Source organism: Nicotiana attenuata, chromosome 3 (assembly GCF_001879085.1).
Source record: "Nicotiana attenuata strain UT chromosome 3, NIATTr2, whole genome shotgun sequence".
Lineage (NCBI taxonomy): Eukaryota > Viridiplantae > Streptophyta > Magnoliopsida > Solanales > Solanaceae > Nicotiana > Nicotiana attenuata.
The window spans coordinates 20,540,443-20,557,749 of record NC_031991.1 but is presented as its reverse complement, the minus strand read 5'-3'; the positions used below and the strand labels follow the sequence as shown (position 1 = coordinate 20,557,749).

Here is a 17,307-nt window from a genome sequence, read left to right as displayed (position 1 = left end):
TTGGCCCGGCAGACCGTTGCCAATGGTCAGAAAGTCAGAAACATTAAAAAAAGATTTTGAAAGTAGCCGTTATACCGGTCTGGGCCAGTCCGGTTTAACCGGTTCTACAGTAAATCGCGTTGACCGGGTTTGACCGGTCCGGTTAACCGGTTGCACGAAGGTAACGGATCAACCCCCCTTACCCCATTAACCCAGCCCACCCGGCCCCCTTTGTACCGGTCCGGGCCAATTCCAGTTTGTATATTAAATATATCTATTTAATATATAAAAATAGATGGTAAAATGATTGAAGAAAGCACAAACTAGTTCGAGTATTATATATTAAAATAATAAATAAATATCAATTACTACTTTTAGTAGGATTACTTTCCGAAATGATATATAACAAAAAAAAAATCGATTATCAAATTACTCAAATAAATAAATATGATTATCACACAATTTCCCAATCAAACAAAAATAATATATCAAAAAATATCTTTGAAATAAGGGTGAGTCAGGTCCTAACGGATCGGGTCAATATATTTTGGTTGGGTCCGGTTATTAATTATTTAAGAAAGACAAAAGAGTGGTTCCGTTAAACTAAGGGTATGAATGAGCAAGTATTGGACAGATTGGGCATATCTGTGCCAAACTATTAACGACGGATATATTTATCCTAATTCGCATAGTTCACTAGCATATATGCCATTTTCCGATTAAAAAAAAAGAGTAATATTTGGTAGTTGGAATGCATGTGACCATTTTAACTTTCCTTGTTTACTGTCATTTTCATAGAACTGTTCATACCATGGAAAAAAAAATCTTTTTGTTGCTCATATCTTGTCGGTGTTTGCTTTCGTTTTTCTTTCTAGCCTCGGGGATTTCAAAAGGAAATAATTCATATGCACGAGTAGTCAAAGAGTTGTTCAGCTGCCAGTCACGAGATTATTTCACTCTATTCATATGCACGAGTAGTAAAAGTTTTCATCAAGCTGGTAAAATTGTACTGTAATACAAACAAGCAACTTTTCATTTCCAGCTAAGAATATTCGAGTGGCTTACAAAGAAAACACCCTTTCTGTGTCTTGACTCCAAAACTTATAACACCAATATCTACCACATAAGATAAGATTCTTTTTGTGCGAAGAGTTAAAGTGCACTGGAGTTGTGTCTCAGGTACATATGGTTAACCATAGGACCGCTTGCATTCTATTTCTATAATTGGGTCAAAGCATAAATGTACAAAACAATTCCAGATATAAAAGTTAGTACAGATCTGCAGACACTTCACAACATTAAACAATTACCGGTGGGCAAGGTTGTTGGCAAATACAATAATACACAAACAATAATGTTATATAATTGCGCAAGGGAAAAAAAACTTAAAAGAAGAAGAATTAAGTGGACAAGATTCATCACAATCTACCTGCCAATTCAATGACAGATTCATGCACAAGCTCTTCAAGCAACTTTCCTTCAATTTCCATCCCTACATTGGCTAATTCTAATCTAAAACTTTCAAGCCACCGTTTCCCCATCACCTCCTTCGTCACCATTCCTTCCATCACCAGGCTGTTTATGTCCTCCGCATCACAAGAGAGATATTTCACCTCACTAGAAAACCATTCCTTCATCCGGTCCCACACTTGGTCCACCAATATCAATCTAGTTCCCTGCGGCTGATTATTATGGACCCCAACATAAGGTATGGCTCTTTGGCAGTTGTCTGGCCCATATCCTGCAATATCTAATAAAGCTGCATTTACACAATCGAACACAAGCTTTTGGGTTGATCTCCTTTGCCTTCGCTTAGCCTCATGTAATGTCTCCTTCTCATTCAGATCAATGTATTTTTCTCTGAGTGATGGGTCCAAAGGGCTTTCAGGAGAGTGCCACATGGTCGAGAAAGCATCAGATTGCACTTCATCAAGGCCGGCCATGGTTAGTAGTGTTTGAACAAAAGAGAACCATTCACGTTCTACTTCCTCTGTCCGCTGAGTAGACGATGATGGTCTTACACATGCTGAACTGGCTGTATCTGCACAGGAATCGTCCCATGACAATGTACGAGCAATCGATCCTATTGGAGGAGATTTATCGATCAAATTGGACCTTATAGGGTGAAGAGACAACTCGGTACCTGCTAATTTGATTTAAACAAGGGATATGGGAGGGGGTGGGGGGTTAGAATTAGTTTTAAATCAAGGAAAGAAACTAGAGAACATGTTGGATTGTTGATGACATTTACCATGACGGTCCAGCTTGATACCGGCTGATGATATATGTGCTGGATGTTCATCCTCTTCAAATGGTGTTTCCAAAACTGATATAGGACTCGGTTGGTCCTGGTTTTCACATGGGTGTCCAGCGCGCAAAGATCTTGCTTCAGAGAGTGCAACCTACAAAATTATTATAACATAAATCCACCTTGAACAACTTCTTAAGCAGTCATATTGACGCTATTTGAGTTCTCCAGTGTCCGACAGTTCCCACACATCGGAAAAAAAAGTTGTTTACCGAAATCACAGAATCTAATAAAATATTCAAGAAATTGTAAATGCACTCCACCAAAGGTGTGTAGATGGCTACCACAAAAAAATAGAAGAGAAAAGTCATAATGATGTAAAATGCAAATGAACCATTTTCTAACAACTTGCAACAATGTAGTAGAGGGAGAAACATCAGATAACTGCTTTACCTCAGGGGAGGTTGTGGCTTGCTTCCCAGCCACATCTTCGCAAGCCAGTGTGAATGAGGATTCGCGAAGATTGGTTGCTGAAGACTCAACCCCGGAATCATCATGGAATTCACTACTATATTTGTCAACTTTTGATAGAGAATGTAAAGGTTTTGCACCTGTCTGCAATTCATCATTGGACTGCGAACACTTAGCTTCGTCTTTGTTTGGCTTTTTGTTCCTAGAGAAAAAAAGATTTGAGACCCTCCCTTTCAGTGATGATTTTGTACTTCTAGGCTTCGTTGTCTGCTTGGGAAGGTCATTTTCTCCAGTCACATGATCTGGGGCGCCCACATTCAACTGTGCACCGAATGCACTGGAAGATACAGGGACAGACTTGGACCTCAAAAGATTCCTTGGCGACTTGTTGATACCTTCATCATCTTTGGAATTACTCACTGAGTTGGAATTAGGAATCTGGGGATCTTCTTTGCTACTTTCCTGCTCTATTCTTCCTGCCGTCTTAATATCAGAGAGAGCAAGCATCTCGCCTAAAGTGCTGGAGCTTCTCCTCATTGGTCTTCGTTCTTGACAACTCCCGTTAGATGCCACCATCGCCCATCTCTCAGAAAGTCGCTTCTTGGCTTCTCTGGAAACTGAAGATTCAGGAGAATAAGAAGCACGGCTCATGGAGGAGCAAGAATAAGGACTGCCAAACCTATTTATGTATTCCCATGAGTGTCTAGAAGCTGGTGACATGACTTCAGAATCACTAAGATTTCCAGCTGCATACTCCTTTTCAGACTTATTAAATGAACTTTCGTCACCAATGTAGCCATTCGAAAATACAGAAGAAACTAATGTTTCATCCCTTTGATGTGTACCTATGTTTACTCGCATCTGCTGTGTGATAGCCTTTGCCACTTCTCTTGATTCTTGAGCTTCATCAGCCTCCATGTTGACAAAACTTGTTTCAGCTTGTGATACTCTTGGTGATGCAGACGGTGAAGAGTTTGCAGCCCTAAAGTTGTGAGTCTTACCGATGCTTGGTTTTAACACGACTATCCGTGTAGGTTGAGCATGATTTTCATCAATATTCCAACTTGCTGTAGGAGGGGTAAATGCAATATGGTTTTTGGCCCTGTTTCCCTTAACTCTGTTTATCTCCTCATTTTTCTTCACTGATCCACCAAATTTGCAATCATCAACCATCTTCGATGGTCTTAGAACAGTTATTCGCTTTGTCTCAGGAGGAGGAGGTATAGACTGCAAATTATATAAATGCTGAGAGAACATCTGATTCGGTTCTTGCAAAAACTTGAGGAACAGATCTGTGTTGGAACTTAAGACATCTATTGCATCTTGGAATTCCTTAGACTGGCGAAGTTGTTCATCTATGGATAAACATTTTGCTTCAATAAACTTCTGACGAACAAAAGCCGACTTCTTCTCAAAACTAGTTTCATTGTGTCTTGCCTTTTGTGGGGATTTACTTCTCACACAGTTCATTTTTGGGGAGTGCTGCCAAACTTCATATACATCTTTATATTCATTCTGTTCAGGATATTGATGAAATTCTTGCTGCATTTCTTCCACCAAGGATTCGTTTTCGTGCTGGCAATAGCTGAAGGAGGAATCTGTATGACACCGTGAATGACCTCCAAAATGACTTCTTACAGCTGGAATAGATTTCTGAGCCGGAAGAGCATCAAGCCCCATCAGCTTGGCAACAACACTAGGTGGATTATGACGAGAGTCTATTTCCTTGGACATTTCTTGGGCTATAAGCATCTTTATTGGTGTTCCATTTGATTTCCTGTTTGAGCTAGTCCTCTTCAAATCTGAGACAATCTGCATGCACCATATATAAGCATTAGTATTAAGCCAAACTCTCCGGAAAACCAGCACCTTGCTATCTAAATAAATGTCATCTAGATAGAATATGCACCATTTTTTCTTCTACTTGATCCTCAGAAGGCAACAACCTCACCACATCTGATTGGCTCCTCAACAGAGAACCTGCAATAAGCTGGACCAGCTCAACATGCAGATTCGACCTTATAGTTGTATGGCATAAACTACTGGACCAAAAACCGAAGGTAGCATAAAATCAAATGAGATCAAGGCATGCCCACGGGCAGTTTGAAGAATCAAGCTTATGTGCTCTCAAATTGAAATCAAGATGTTTTTCCAATAAACTAAGTAATTATTACAGCTGTTTATGTTGTTTTCAATGCTCAATAATTTCATGGGACAGAGAATTTGAGACAATATTGCACGGAAACAGCATTCATGTCAATGATAACGGGAGACGGAAGAAAAAAAAATTAGCATAGAGTTTCACCATCACGATGTGGTTTATCTGTAAGCAGTCTGTTTCCTGTCACCCCTGAATTTAAATCAAAAAGGTTCACCATTCGTCCCAAGCATCCTGGAGAAGGTTTATCGTGATTGCGATTCTTGCCACTCTGAAACCCATTCATCTTAACTCCCGAGACCATGCAAGGAAGAGTATAAATCCCAAAGGGCGCATCAATCATCCCCTCACACAAAGAGATAGGCAATGCCATATATGTTCAATATGAAAAAAAGTACAGTATGTTTTTTACAAGTATATACCTGTCCATGCAAATAGAAAAAAGAGGGAAGATTTGGCCAGAAAACAATATAAGAACAAAAGGCATGATCAGACAAATCAACCGCATGAAACTATGAAGGTTAAAATTGAAATAACACATTAAAAACAAAGATAAAGCTACTATAACACAGAAGTGACCAATGATCAGACAAATTAACCTAAAGAAAAAAAAAAAACAGTAGGAAACGTGCTGAACAGATCAGGAGAAGGTCAAAACTCAAAGTGCACCCCTTCAGCTTTCGTGCAGAAATCTCTGAAGTGATTAAGCACTAGTTTGGCCATAGATTTTGGGAACATTTTTTCAAAAACAAAATTGAAAACATTGTTTGTTCATAGGACAGATCAGTTTTTGTAAAAAATTAAAAAAAAAATTTCAAGTTCCCAAAAACTAGTTTAGGGCAGTTCTTGGGTGAAATTTTTCTTCCATTCACGAAACTTCAAGCTTTTCCCCAAAAAATGCACATCCAAACACAACTTCAACTTCCAAAAATTATTTTTCAAACACAACTTCAAAAACTCATTTCAACTTTTTCAAGTTTCAACCAAATCTATGTTTAAACGCTAGCTAAGTTGATTGTCTTACTGGCGTTTGGTTCAAAAATTTATTAGAAGAGTTTTTTTCAAAGAAAATTTCACTTTCTGCAAAAATGTTCTTCAACCAAACACCATGAAATAAAAAGCACTCAGATTTTGCAAAGACTGGAAGAGTAATCCACACTAAACAATACAGATCAGTCGCAGCAAATACGCATAAACATCTATTGCAGAAATTCTAGAATAAAGAGCCTATACGCGACTCTATTTGCAGCAGTAAATTTCTGTACAAAGACGTGGTCCATAGAATTAAACAAAGATAATGAAGAATTAACTATAAAAAATTAAAGCTACAAAAGGTCTCCTCTGGAAAGCTAAAATACTCCAAAAAGGAAAAAGAAAGTAACATTGGATTTACCTCAGAAAAACGAGATCGGGGGAAAGTGCAGGAAGCCGAAACAGAAAAATCACTGGGGGCTCCACTATAGAAGCTTCACTGTACCAAAATATATGAGCGTAGAAAGCTCAACGGTACAACTTGAGTGTTAGCTGAAGGTGCTTTTTCCACCGCAGAGTGGTCGCCGGAAACGGAAACTAACATTCCGGAGCAAATGTTGCCGGAAATTCGGCCTTCACGCTGAGTGTTAGGTGCAGATATTTTCACGGCAGAGTAGTCGCCGGCAACGGAAAACTGGCATTCCGGTGGAAATGTGTCCGGAGATAGATTCAGCTTCGACCTGAGTCTTAGATGAAGGTGGTGTGGTAGCTGCCTCGCCGGAAAGGGGAAACTAACATCTGAAGGAAATGTGGCCGGAGATTCGGTTCGGAAAGAGCCACCGACTAACGGACTTGACTAGCTTTTGTTTATTCTGATTTATTAAATGAGGATTCAATTTTATCAATTACAGAGAAAGTAGAGGAGAAGTGAAGTGAAAATTTTCTACATCAATAAGTACAGAATAATAGATTGTGCATCAGTACAAAAGGTAAATTTATTTGACAAAGAGGTCCTTATATTTTTGGATAAATGTATTCTGACCCCAATTTCTTTTTGTTTCATTGAGGTTTTCCCCCACACCCAAGCCGCTTTCTAGGACCTGCCAAGATTTTCCTAGTTAGAGCGTTAAAGAGCTGGTTTGATGCTAGGGATAAGGCATCTCGTATTAAATTTGAGATAAGTTTATTTCATATTTAATGTATAAAATTAAGATATAATTAATTCAGAGATTAGTTATCCCAAGATTATAGTATTATTTTTATTCCTATGGAAGGTGGGATAACAATTTTTATATAACTAATTCCGGAATAATTAATCCTGGAATAACTTGTTTCCCAACCAAACAACTCCTAACAGTATAGGTAATGGTATTTAGATGCATTATTAGATGCATAATATGTCTGTGTTTTTAAATAAATTTTTATCATTTAACTATAAATAATTACAATATATATTCTCATCTTATTAAATTAGTTAATCATGATAAGTAGTAGCATTGTCACATGTATTCAACGTGTCAAATTGATACATTTTCGTCGAAAAATTACACTGTGTAATTAGGTAAAAAATAATTTATATGTATGTATACTATGTATTGTCTTTCCTTGACTTATTCATGGGTTTAGTCTTTATATTTTGACGTCACTTTAGTAAAAATTCTGACTTTGCCGCTAATGATAAGTTGACATAGCTTATTGAACATAATAGTAGCACCAACAGATGACCGTTGAAGTTATAATAATACTTGGTGATTATAAGTAATTTTATGTAGGACTACAAATTTAAATCATAATATTACGAGTTTGAATTCAATAATGTTTTGATCATTGATATGTTGTTGGATTTTTTTTTCGTTTCCAGAATAATATTTCAAATTTAATGTTGTGACCTATATATTAGAGAACCAGAGAACTTTTAGGAAGTAATTTCTTTTATTCAATGTCATACCATCCAGTATAAAAGTTAGGTGTATCGTTAATTGTGGATGGCTTCCACATTTATCTTAAATGCATGATTTAATTTCAAATTTGTAATGAGACTGTACAAAATTAGGGTCATCACTACAATGATTATTTCTTTTTCTTTTGAGTTCCTTTATGGTCTAAAATTGTTATAAATGAATCAGAAATGATGATATCCCATCTTGTCAAATAGTAATTGAATATGTACCATTTATAACCCCTTTTTTTTCCTATTGGCATGGCTCCTTATTGCTCTTTCTTTTCTTTTTAATAGATTTAAAAAATCACTTGCCATTTTCATTTACTTTATTGATCATTAGGGCATATTCTAAAAAGGAGAATATGAAAGTTTTCAATGATTATAGTGTTTAAATTACCCTTAGTAAGATAATGATGGTTATAGTAAGTTACCTTGTACGTTTGTGTGAATTATCTGTCTCATCTCCTCTAAATTTCTTATCTTAACAGGAAAGAAGACAAGCAAGCCAGCACAACTCCATGGATGTCACATTTATCTAACACCAAAAATGATAAATAATTACAATGCAATTGTTGGGTATCTAACAGTTGTACTACTGTAATAAAATATTGATACATCTGGACATATTTTATATAGAAAAAACCATACAATAAGTATTTTATTAAAGTAGCTTTCCTATGATTGGCTTTATAATGAAGGTTTTAGGTTTACTTACTTTACTCAAAGTCTTGTCCTTGTCCGTGGACTCTCAAAAAATGCGATATTCAGCGGTTGGAAATTCTACCTTTAATTTTTATGAGTCTTTTCAAGCATTATTATTACAAAGATAAAGACATATTTTTTCTTTTTTCTTTCTGAAAAATCATTTCCCGCAAAGCACCATGGTGTTCAAACCAATAACCCTAGAAATTTTTGAAAACTTGCAAAAACGTCTTTAAACTCGTTCGTTTAATGTGTTTCAAGACGTTTTAAGTTTTATAAAAAATTGCTTTTTATGATGTAGAAAAAATATTTTTTTAATAAAATAAGTATTTTTTTTATGATGCAGAAAAATATTTTTTTTAATAAAATAAGTATTTTCTTTTTATGATGTAGAAAAAGTATTTTTTTTTTATAAAATGAGTACTTTCTTTTTATGTTGTAGAAAAAGTATTTTCTTTTATTTCAACAAAAAGAGTATTTTCTATTCATGATGTGGAAAAAGTATTTTTGTTACAAAATGAGTACTTTATTTTCCTGTTGTAGAAAAAATATTTTCTTTTAGTTCAACAAAAAGACTATTTTCTTTTCATGTTGTAGAAAAAGTATTTTCGTTCATTTCAATAAAATAAATACTTTATTTTATTTTAATGTGATATCTAAAAAATAGCTCACTAACTTCGTCCTTTATTTTATTGATATAAATTTTATTTGTTGTTTTTTCTATTGTGATAACGTGTTTCTCTTTATTTTCAGATTTTTTTTATGTTTGATAATTATTTTTGGCAACAACAGTTAGTTAAATAAAGCATTCGACATCATGAAAAGAAAGTATTTATTTTGTTGAAATGATAGAAAATATTTTTTCTACGTCACAAAAAAATTAGTAATATTTTTTTGTTGATAAGTAAAATTATTTTTTCTATATCATGAAAAGAATGTACTCTAAATAATATTTTCATATATTTAGGGTGGAGGACGTCGGGGGTAGAGGTGGGTTTGGGTGGTGTGTGGGTGAAAGTGGGGGGGGGGGGGAAGGGAGAGAGGTGGGGATGGTGGGTGGGGGTTGGTGGAGATGGGGAAGGTTGAAAAAAAGTTTCAGAAAATAAACATTTAAACCAACCAAACATGGAAAAATTAGAAATATTTTCCAAAACATGGGTCAAGGTAAAACTTTAAGAGGTGTTTTTATTTGCATTTGTATCTCCGTCAAACTATATTAATTTATTATGATTAAATGATAATTTGAAGATGAGATGTATATTAAATAATCATAGTTAAATTAATAAAGTTATAAACATAGATGTAGGGGTGGGCGTCGGTCGGTTCGGTCGGTTATTATGAAAGTACGGTTCGGTTTATCGGTTTTCGATTTTGTAATATTAATAACCAAATCAAACCAAAGTATTTACGGTTCGGTGCGATTTTTTCAAAGTTCGGTTCGGTTATTTTCGGTTTATTTTTTCGGTTTTAAACGGTTCAAGAAAATTTTATGCTTCTGTGGAAATGCTGGTTTTAAAGTTCGTATCTAATAAAGGAGGAAGGGAATAACAACGTGGAAAAGTTTGATGTAAATCCTACAGTAGTTGTATCCAATCATTTAAGGCCAAAATGTTTTGCTAGAAAAAGAAGACAATAGAATCTGTCAAGGTCAGCTTATCAACAAACTAATTGGAGTACTGCTTCAAAAAAGAATTCATCGCTAACTACCTAACTGGAAAACAATTCCACTTGAGATTGAGAAGAATTCAGCGATGAAAAGAACTTCACGTCCAACAGGACTTCACGTCCAATAAGACTTGACGTCCAAACGTGTTCTCAACAGTGAACACAGCAGCAAATCTATCTGCAAGCCTGCAACAGGACTTCACGTCCAAACTCCAAACAGTCGCACAGAGCTGAGGAAGAAGGCAGCAGTCGCAAAGTTTGCATAGTGTCGCAGTCGCACAGAGCCTCAGAGGAGAGGAACCCTAAATCTAATTTTTGATGGGAAGTTGGGAACTTGGGAAGTAACGTAAGTGACTGTGACAGTAAGTTTGGGTAATTAGGTTTGGATAAATGGGGTGGGGTGGGCTTCAAAGGTATTGGACTATTGGGCATTTGGGCTTCTGCCTAAGATCATAAGATGGGCAGGGTAATAAGTTTTGAACTAATACCCAAATTTTTGATTTTTCGATTTAACCGAAAACCGAAATAGAAAAACCGTAAACCGCACCAAAAAACCGAAAATTAATAATTTTAAAACCGTGCACCGACCGAAAAATTGATTGAACCGAAACCAAAAAACCAAAATTCACGGTTCGGCCAACTTTTTCGGTTCGGTCGGTATTATGCCCACCTCTACATAGATGTCACTATTTACGAGTTTAGTGCAAATATTTGGTGCAAGCAATTTTTTTCTATCATTTGTTCCTTTCCATGTTTTTCAACCGAAAAAGCAAAAGCTAACTACTCATCTGACTTTTAACTTGCATGTTTCGATTGGTACCAACAATTTTGCACGTACGTTCTTTTATTATTTTTTATGATTTTTTGCGTAGCAGGAGATTTGTAACAACCCAATCGGTCGTTTTGTATAATTGCGCCCCATTATCCCTTTTATTACTTCACACTTGTGTATTTATGATTTTATGACTTGCGGGGTCAGTTAGTTTTGTTCAGAGAAGCTTTCGGGTTTGACCTTTTTTTTAGTTAAAGTCCACTAGGCATTGTGCCTAAAGGTGATTTTCATATATGTAAAATATAGTACAACCAAAGGGGGGGGGGGGAGAGGGCATAAACCTGACCTCCGGAATAAGATGACTGTGCACTTGGTTGTCCAAACTTGACACCAAAGTGCACTCTGAAAGCTGTGAAAAGTTAAACCTATGATGAAGTGCCCATTGTCTATCCAACATTGATAGACAATTGGGTGTACAAAAATGGTGAAGTAAGCCTAGGTCAACTATACAAACATGCACAAATGAACCTAAATCGACTAAGCAAAAGAGTTGGAAGGTTATCTTCCATGTACAACAATTTCTACAACTAGTAAAAGTGTAGAATCTCCCTAACAAATATGACAAAAAACATGTGAGTGGAGTGGGGACTATCTTCAACTTTGCTTTGACATTGGGGTCAAAGAAAGCCAAGTTGAAGATAGTTGACAGAAGGGCCCTTGTAATTGGGCAGAAAAGCTGTTTCTATCTGATGCATTTGACATAAGAGAGTGAGCATTGGCTTGCTTCTGGCATCCAAGGTAGCATGAAACAACGAGCTTGAGTTGATGGCTTCTGGCTTCTGAGAATGCTGGTGCAGTGTGTGGGCTTTAGCTGCTAGAATCTGAAAGGATGCATAGCATGATAACTAGGTTTGGACCCTAGAACTGTCCTGTTGAGAGTGTGCTTGCTGAAATGTCTGATATTGAGCTCCAGTGATGTTTCTACTAGTGAATCTGTATTTGGAGATAGGAGATCTCTGGGGAATCCTGTTGATGAGGTTTGACTGAATCTGTATCAACTTAATAGGATCCTTGTGGTAGGCCTAGGTGAATTGACACACCTGCAGGAGGTTGAGCATCTAGGATGCTAATAACTCCTCGCAGTTGCAACAATAGTCTGAGCCTATCTCTAATACCTCCAGAATAAGATGAAAGTACACCTTGTCGTCCAATCTGACAACCAAGTGAAACCTCCCATATACAACAAGTTCTACAACTAGAGAAGGTGTAGAAACTCCCTAGAAAGTGTGGGAGAAACATGTGTATGTAGAGGAGACTATCTTCAACTTTGCTTTGCAATTGAGGTCAAAGAAATCCCAGTTGAAGGTAGCTATCAAAAAGGTCCATACATTTGGGCAAAGGAGCTACTGCTGTCTGGTTTTTCTGAAAGGAGAGAGTGAACATTGTCCTGCTTCTATCATCCAGAAATTGAGGCAGCTGAACTGAACTGAAGGCTTCTGGCTTCTGTGAAGGTTAGTGCATTGTGTGAACCCTTGATTTGGACCCTTGCTTTTTGACTTAGAAGTTTTACTTCGAAAATGTTGACCAAACTTTGACTTTTAAGAAAACGACCTCGGAACTGTGGTTTCATGGCTCTAATAGCTTCGTATCATGATTTCAGACTTGGGAATATGCCCAAAATTAATTTTGGAAGTCCGTAGGTTGATTTGCCGAAATTTGGCAATTTAAAGTTGAAAAGTTTGATCGTAGCTTGACTTTTAGCTATGGAGCTCGGAATTTGATTTTGGGACTTAGAATAGGTCGGTTATGTCATTTAGAACTTGTCTGCAAAATTTGGTGTCGTTTGGAGTTGATTTGATAGGATTCGGACGTTTAGTTGTAATTCTAGAAGTTCTTGAAAATTTCCTTGAATTTCATGCATTTTAGAGTTCGATTCGTAGTTTTAGATGTTATCTTTGTGTTTTGATCATGCGAGCGAGTTCTTATGATGTTTTTAGACTTTTGTGAATGTTTGGTTTGGAGCCCCGAGAGCTCGGATGAGTTTCGGACATGTTTCGGAGAGTTTTGGACTGAAATTTGCAGAAATGTAGTACCTGGTGCTCTGGTGTTGCAATTGCGAACACCAGGCTAGCAAATTCAAAGGCGACAGTAGGGGGCTAATGTCACAAATGCGACCACCCCTTTGCATTTGCAAATAAAACAGAATCTAGGCAAAGTTCGCAATTGCGAAGCCTTTCTCGCAAATGCGATGAAGTATAAGGCTGTCAGGGTTCGCAAATGCGAGCCCTGGTCCGCAATTGTGAAGGGTTCACAAATGCGAACTCTGTGTCGCAAATGCGACATCTGCAGCTAGTTAAAGGGTTGGAAGACAGTATTTTTGAACTTATTCTCTCATTTTTGAATCCTAGGCTCGGTATGAGGTGATTTGGAGAGGGGATTTTCACCTATAAACCTTGGGTAAGTGATTCTAATCTATTTCTAATCAAATTCTATCAACATATCTTAGATTTTAACATCAAAATCATGTGAATCAAAGTGAAAATTTGTGAAACTTTGTCAAGTTTTTGAAAAATAAGAAATTGAGTTTTGAGAGTCGATTTGGACTCGATTTTGAAACTAATTACATATATGGATTTGTGGGGTCATGAGTAGATGAAATCTACCATTGGACCCGGGTTTTGACCGGGAAGGCCCCAGGTTGTCTTTTGTTGACTTTTTAAGAAAAGTGTAAAGATCTTAGCTTTATCTATTGCAATTGAATTTCCTAGCATTGTTTGATAATATTGAGTTGATTTTGGTTAGATTTGAGCCATGTGGAGGTGAATTTTAAGGGAAAAGCTATTTTCGAGTGTTGAATTGGCCTAATTGAGATAAGTGTCTTGCCTAACTTTGTGTGGGGGTACTACCCCCTAGGATTGGTATTGTTGATTCAATTGTGCTAAGTGAAATTCATGTACGCAAGGTGACGGGTGGGTACACGGGTTGTACGTGGTATTTGACCGGTTTAGGTTACTTATACTATTTCCATGAACATGATATGAATGCCATATCATGTTCTAATTCTTTTAGTCAATCTATTCATACTTGTGTTAGTCTGTCCTTAAATGCCTTAAGTGATTTCGTTAATACTTGTTCTACCTACTAATTGATTACTTACTCTCCTGCTTTAATTGAACTTGTTGCTTTTTTGTATTGTTACATGCTATCTCTTCATTGTTAATTATCACTATTTGAAGTTTTTGATCGTGTTATCTCTTTCCTTATCAATTATCATTTACTTGAAGTAATCGCTCATGTTATCCCTTTCCTTGTTGATTTCCATTTTTTGAAACTCCTTGCTAAATGATATCTCTTTTATTGTGAGTTAGTCTTATCTAATATAATATCGTGGTTATATATTATTTCTCTCATTGTTGAGTTAATTGGTGTTGAAGTTGTGAAAGACGTTAAATCGTTGAGGCGAAGTTAGTTATTGTTGAGACATCTATCTTATTGAGTATTTTACCTCCATTGTTGTTGTTGATATTATTGTATACATTGTGGTGAAGCCATGGGCTGTTGTTGTAAAAATATTGGTATTGTTATTGTTGTTGGCCAGTTGTGATATATGGGCACTTATGGTGCGAATTGTTATTGTGATATGGTATTGACGCGCATGCGGCGGTATAAGTCTTGGGGTTAATGTGCATGTAGCGGTGGTATAAGGTAGGAGTTATGTGCGTGTTTCTTGTAGGGGAACTACATGAAGCCACGCGGCGCCATATGGTGGGCTAAAGTGCGTGTAGCTATTTCGAAAAATTTATTTTCAAACCCCTATTTCAAATGTAAGGTTTACGCGGCATATAAGGAAAGATTGTGATTGAAATTGAGAAATGTGAATACGAAGCGGTACCTTGGTTTTGATTTCATTATACACGAGGCGGTACCTCGTTGTGATTATTGTTGTTTATTTCAGGTTGCAACGTGTTTTGGTGAGAATATTTCTTGTTGTCTCATTCCTTATTGTTCTAGCAGTTGTTGTCCGTACATGATCATTGTAGCCTCTTTAGTTGCTTCTTTTATGCAATTTTCATTGTTGATTCCGGTACTAGTCCTGCTATCATCTTATTTCATATCAGTTGTTTCTTCACTTTCCATTACATATCCATATTATATTTCATTCTGTTTATTTGTATCCTAGTATGTGTATTGACCTGGTCTCGTCACTACTCTACTGAGGTTATGCTCGATACTTACTGGTTACCGTTGTAGTGTACTCATACTTCGCTTTTGCACATTTTTGTGCAGATCCAGGTACGTCTGCTCGTGCCGGTCATTAGAGATTATTTGTAGCTGCTGCTTGGGAGACTTCAAGGTATACCTGCTCTATGTCCGCATGCCTCTAAGTCACGCTCCTTATTTTACTTTGTGTTGTATTTCTTTTAGATAGTGATGTACTAGATATTCTAGAATTATTTTATAGAGCTTATGACTCAGTTCCACAGGTTTTGGGGAGCGTTCTGTTGAGATTATGTTGATTCGGAAGGTTATATCAGTATTCAACTTGTTTAGTATTTGATAGTTTGTTACTGCCAAGTTATTATTACTTGTTAGGCATACCTAGTCGTAGAGACTCTATGCCATCACAACATCCTACGGAGGAAAATTTGGGGCCGTGACAAGATTCCTCCCCATGCAATAAATCCAAAAATGTCCATCGTTCATCATAAATTAGATTTCCCAAAACTTTTAAGAGTAATAACGCAAGATTGCACTCGTTGCTTTGATTCAGTGCTTACTTGACAATAACTGTGTGGATAGTGTTTACCCTAAAATCGGATAACAATTGAATTTATACATGATTTTAAGGACATGTGAGTTAACTTGGTACAAATTGAGAAGAATGAATTTGTATTGAAATTGACGATAAAAGAGTAAATACAAACCACACAAATTGAATAGCCTTGGCCCTCGAGTTCAGTCACCTTTAAACAAAGATGTTTCAACCGGCTTATGAACAAAATAACAAGATAATAAAAGCTAGAAAATGACAGTATATTGCTTTATATTTTGTGAATATCATATATTTACAAATGATCAGACCCCCTTTATATAGTAGGGGATATGAGGTAAGAAATCCCATGGTTAGCCAATTAATCGGCCTCTTCTTGATACGTGTCGGGATTTTTGCCGTGATCCTCGCCCGATGGCGGATATTTTAGATTCCCGTTATTTGGCTCGGTAAGCTTCCTTCGATCTCGTTCATTCTCTATCTTTTTCGGTCTCGATCTTGGTCGATCTCGATCTTGATCGGTCGCTGGTTCATGAGCTCGGCAATCTAACTTTGCACATGGTTCGATATAACACGAGGTTGAACCTTGGCCTATCATGTTCCGGTCTCGATTAGCCATACAAAAGGGCAAGCCCAATTTTGACCATAAACGGATAAGTTTATTAGATTCAGCTCAAATTATAAGTACGTGGTTGAAATATACACAGACATTAAGCAAGTATTCATTCATTATACAAATATATGGTACTTTGTGTCACGACCCGAAATCTCCACTACCGGACCGTGATGGCGCCTAACATCACACTTGCTAGGCAAGCCAACGTTAGAGGTTTAACTAGCCAAATCCTTTACGTTTCAGTGATTAAAAATAAACAAGCTAAACCAAGTAAAAAAACAAATGCGGAAGTAAGTAAATAGCCTCTTTGTTTATATACCATTACCAATACTACTACTATTACTACCCAGAATCCGGTGTCACAATCCACGAACGCTCTAAGATTTGCTACGAACATTTGTTCGAAAGAAGATACAACTATTTATGAAGGGAAGTAAAAACAGTAAATGTAGGAGCATAGAAGGGGACGCCAGGGCCTGCGGACGCCAGCAGGACTACCTTGGGTCTCCTAGTTATAAAATCTGCAACCAACCTCTCGATCAGCCACTACCTACTCCAAAATCTGCACAGAAAGTGCAGAATACAGTATCAGTACAACCGACCACATGTACTGGTATAACCAATCCTTAAGTGCAGTTTAAGACTACCGTTCAGCTAACACAGTCAAAGGAAAACATAAGCATAAAGATTGTTGCGGCGTGCAACCCGATCCCACCATATCACAATAATCACAATCACAGTTCACCCTTATTTCACCGTAATCCACCCTTATTACACCTGTAGCGGCATGGAATCCGATCCCACCGTATCACAATAATCACAATCACAGTTCACCCTTATCTCACCACAATCCACCCTTATTGCACCTGTTGCAGCGCGCAACCGGATCCTACAGTATCAATATCATTTACTCAGCATGTACAGAAATTACAAAATTCAAATCACATAACTCTTCACAAGGCTCAACTTCAAACCAAAGCATTTAGAAAGATTATACACTACGAGACTTTA

At 36.9% G+C, this 17,307-nt stretch overlaps 1 protein-coding gene across 5 annotated transcripts; it reads right to left on the bottom strand.

The window, feature by feature from the left end:
• Window positions 1,168-6,794, bottom strand: LOC109223386. 5 transcript variants are annotated; one of them, XM_019387674.1, is made up of 6 exons: window positions 6,250-6,794; window positions 5,004-5,278; window positions 4,608-4,678; window positions 2,681-4,510; window positions 2,231-2,381; window positions 1,168-2,125 (listed from the first exon to the last, which is right to left on the bottom strand). In XM_019387674.1, exons 2-6 carry the CDS (start codon window positions 5,227-5,229, stop codon window positions 1,398-1,400), a joined length of 3,006 nt encoding a protein of 1,001 aa, XP_019243219.1. In that variant the 5' UTR covers window positions 5,230-5,278; window positions 6,250-6,794; the 3' UTR covers window positions 1,168-1,397. The 5 variants fall into 5 exon arrangements, with proteins under 5 accessions (XP_019243219.1, XP_019243221.1, XP_019243222.1 ...); XM_019387676.1 differs by having other exon boundaries at window positions 5,004-5,142; XM_019387677.1 differs by lacking the exon at window positions 5,004-5,278 and having other exon boundaries at window positions 6,250-6,793.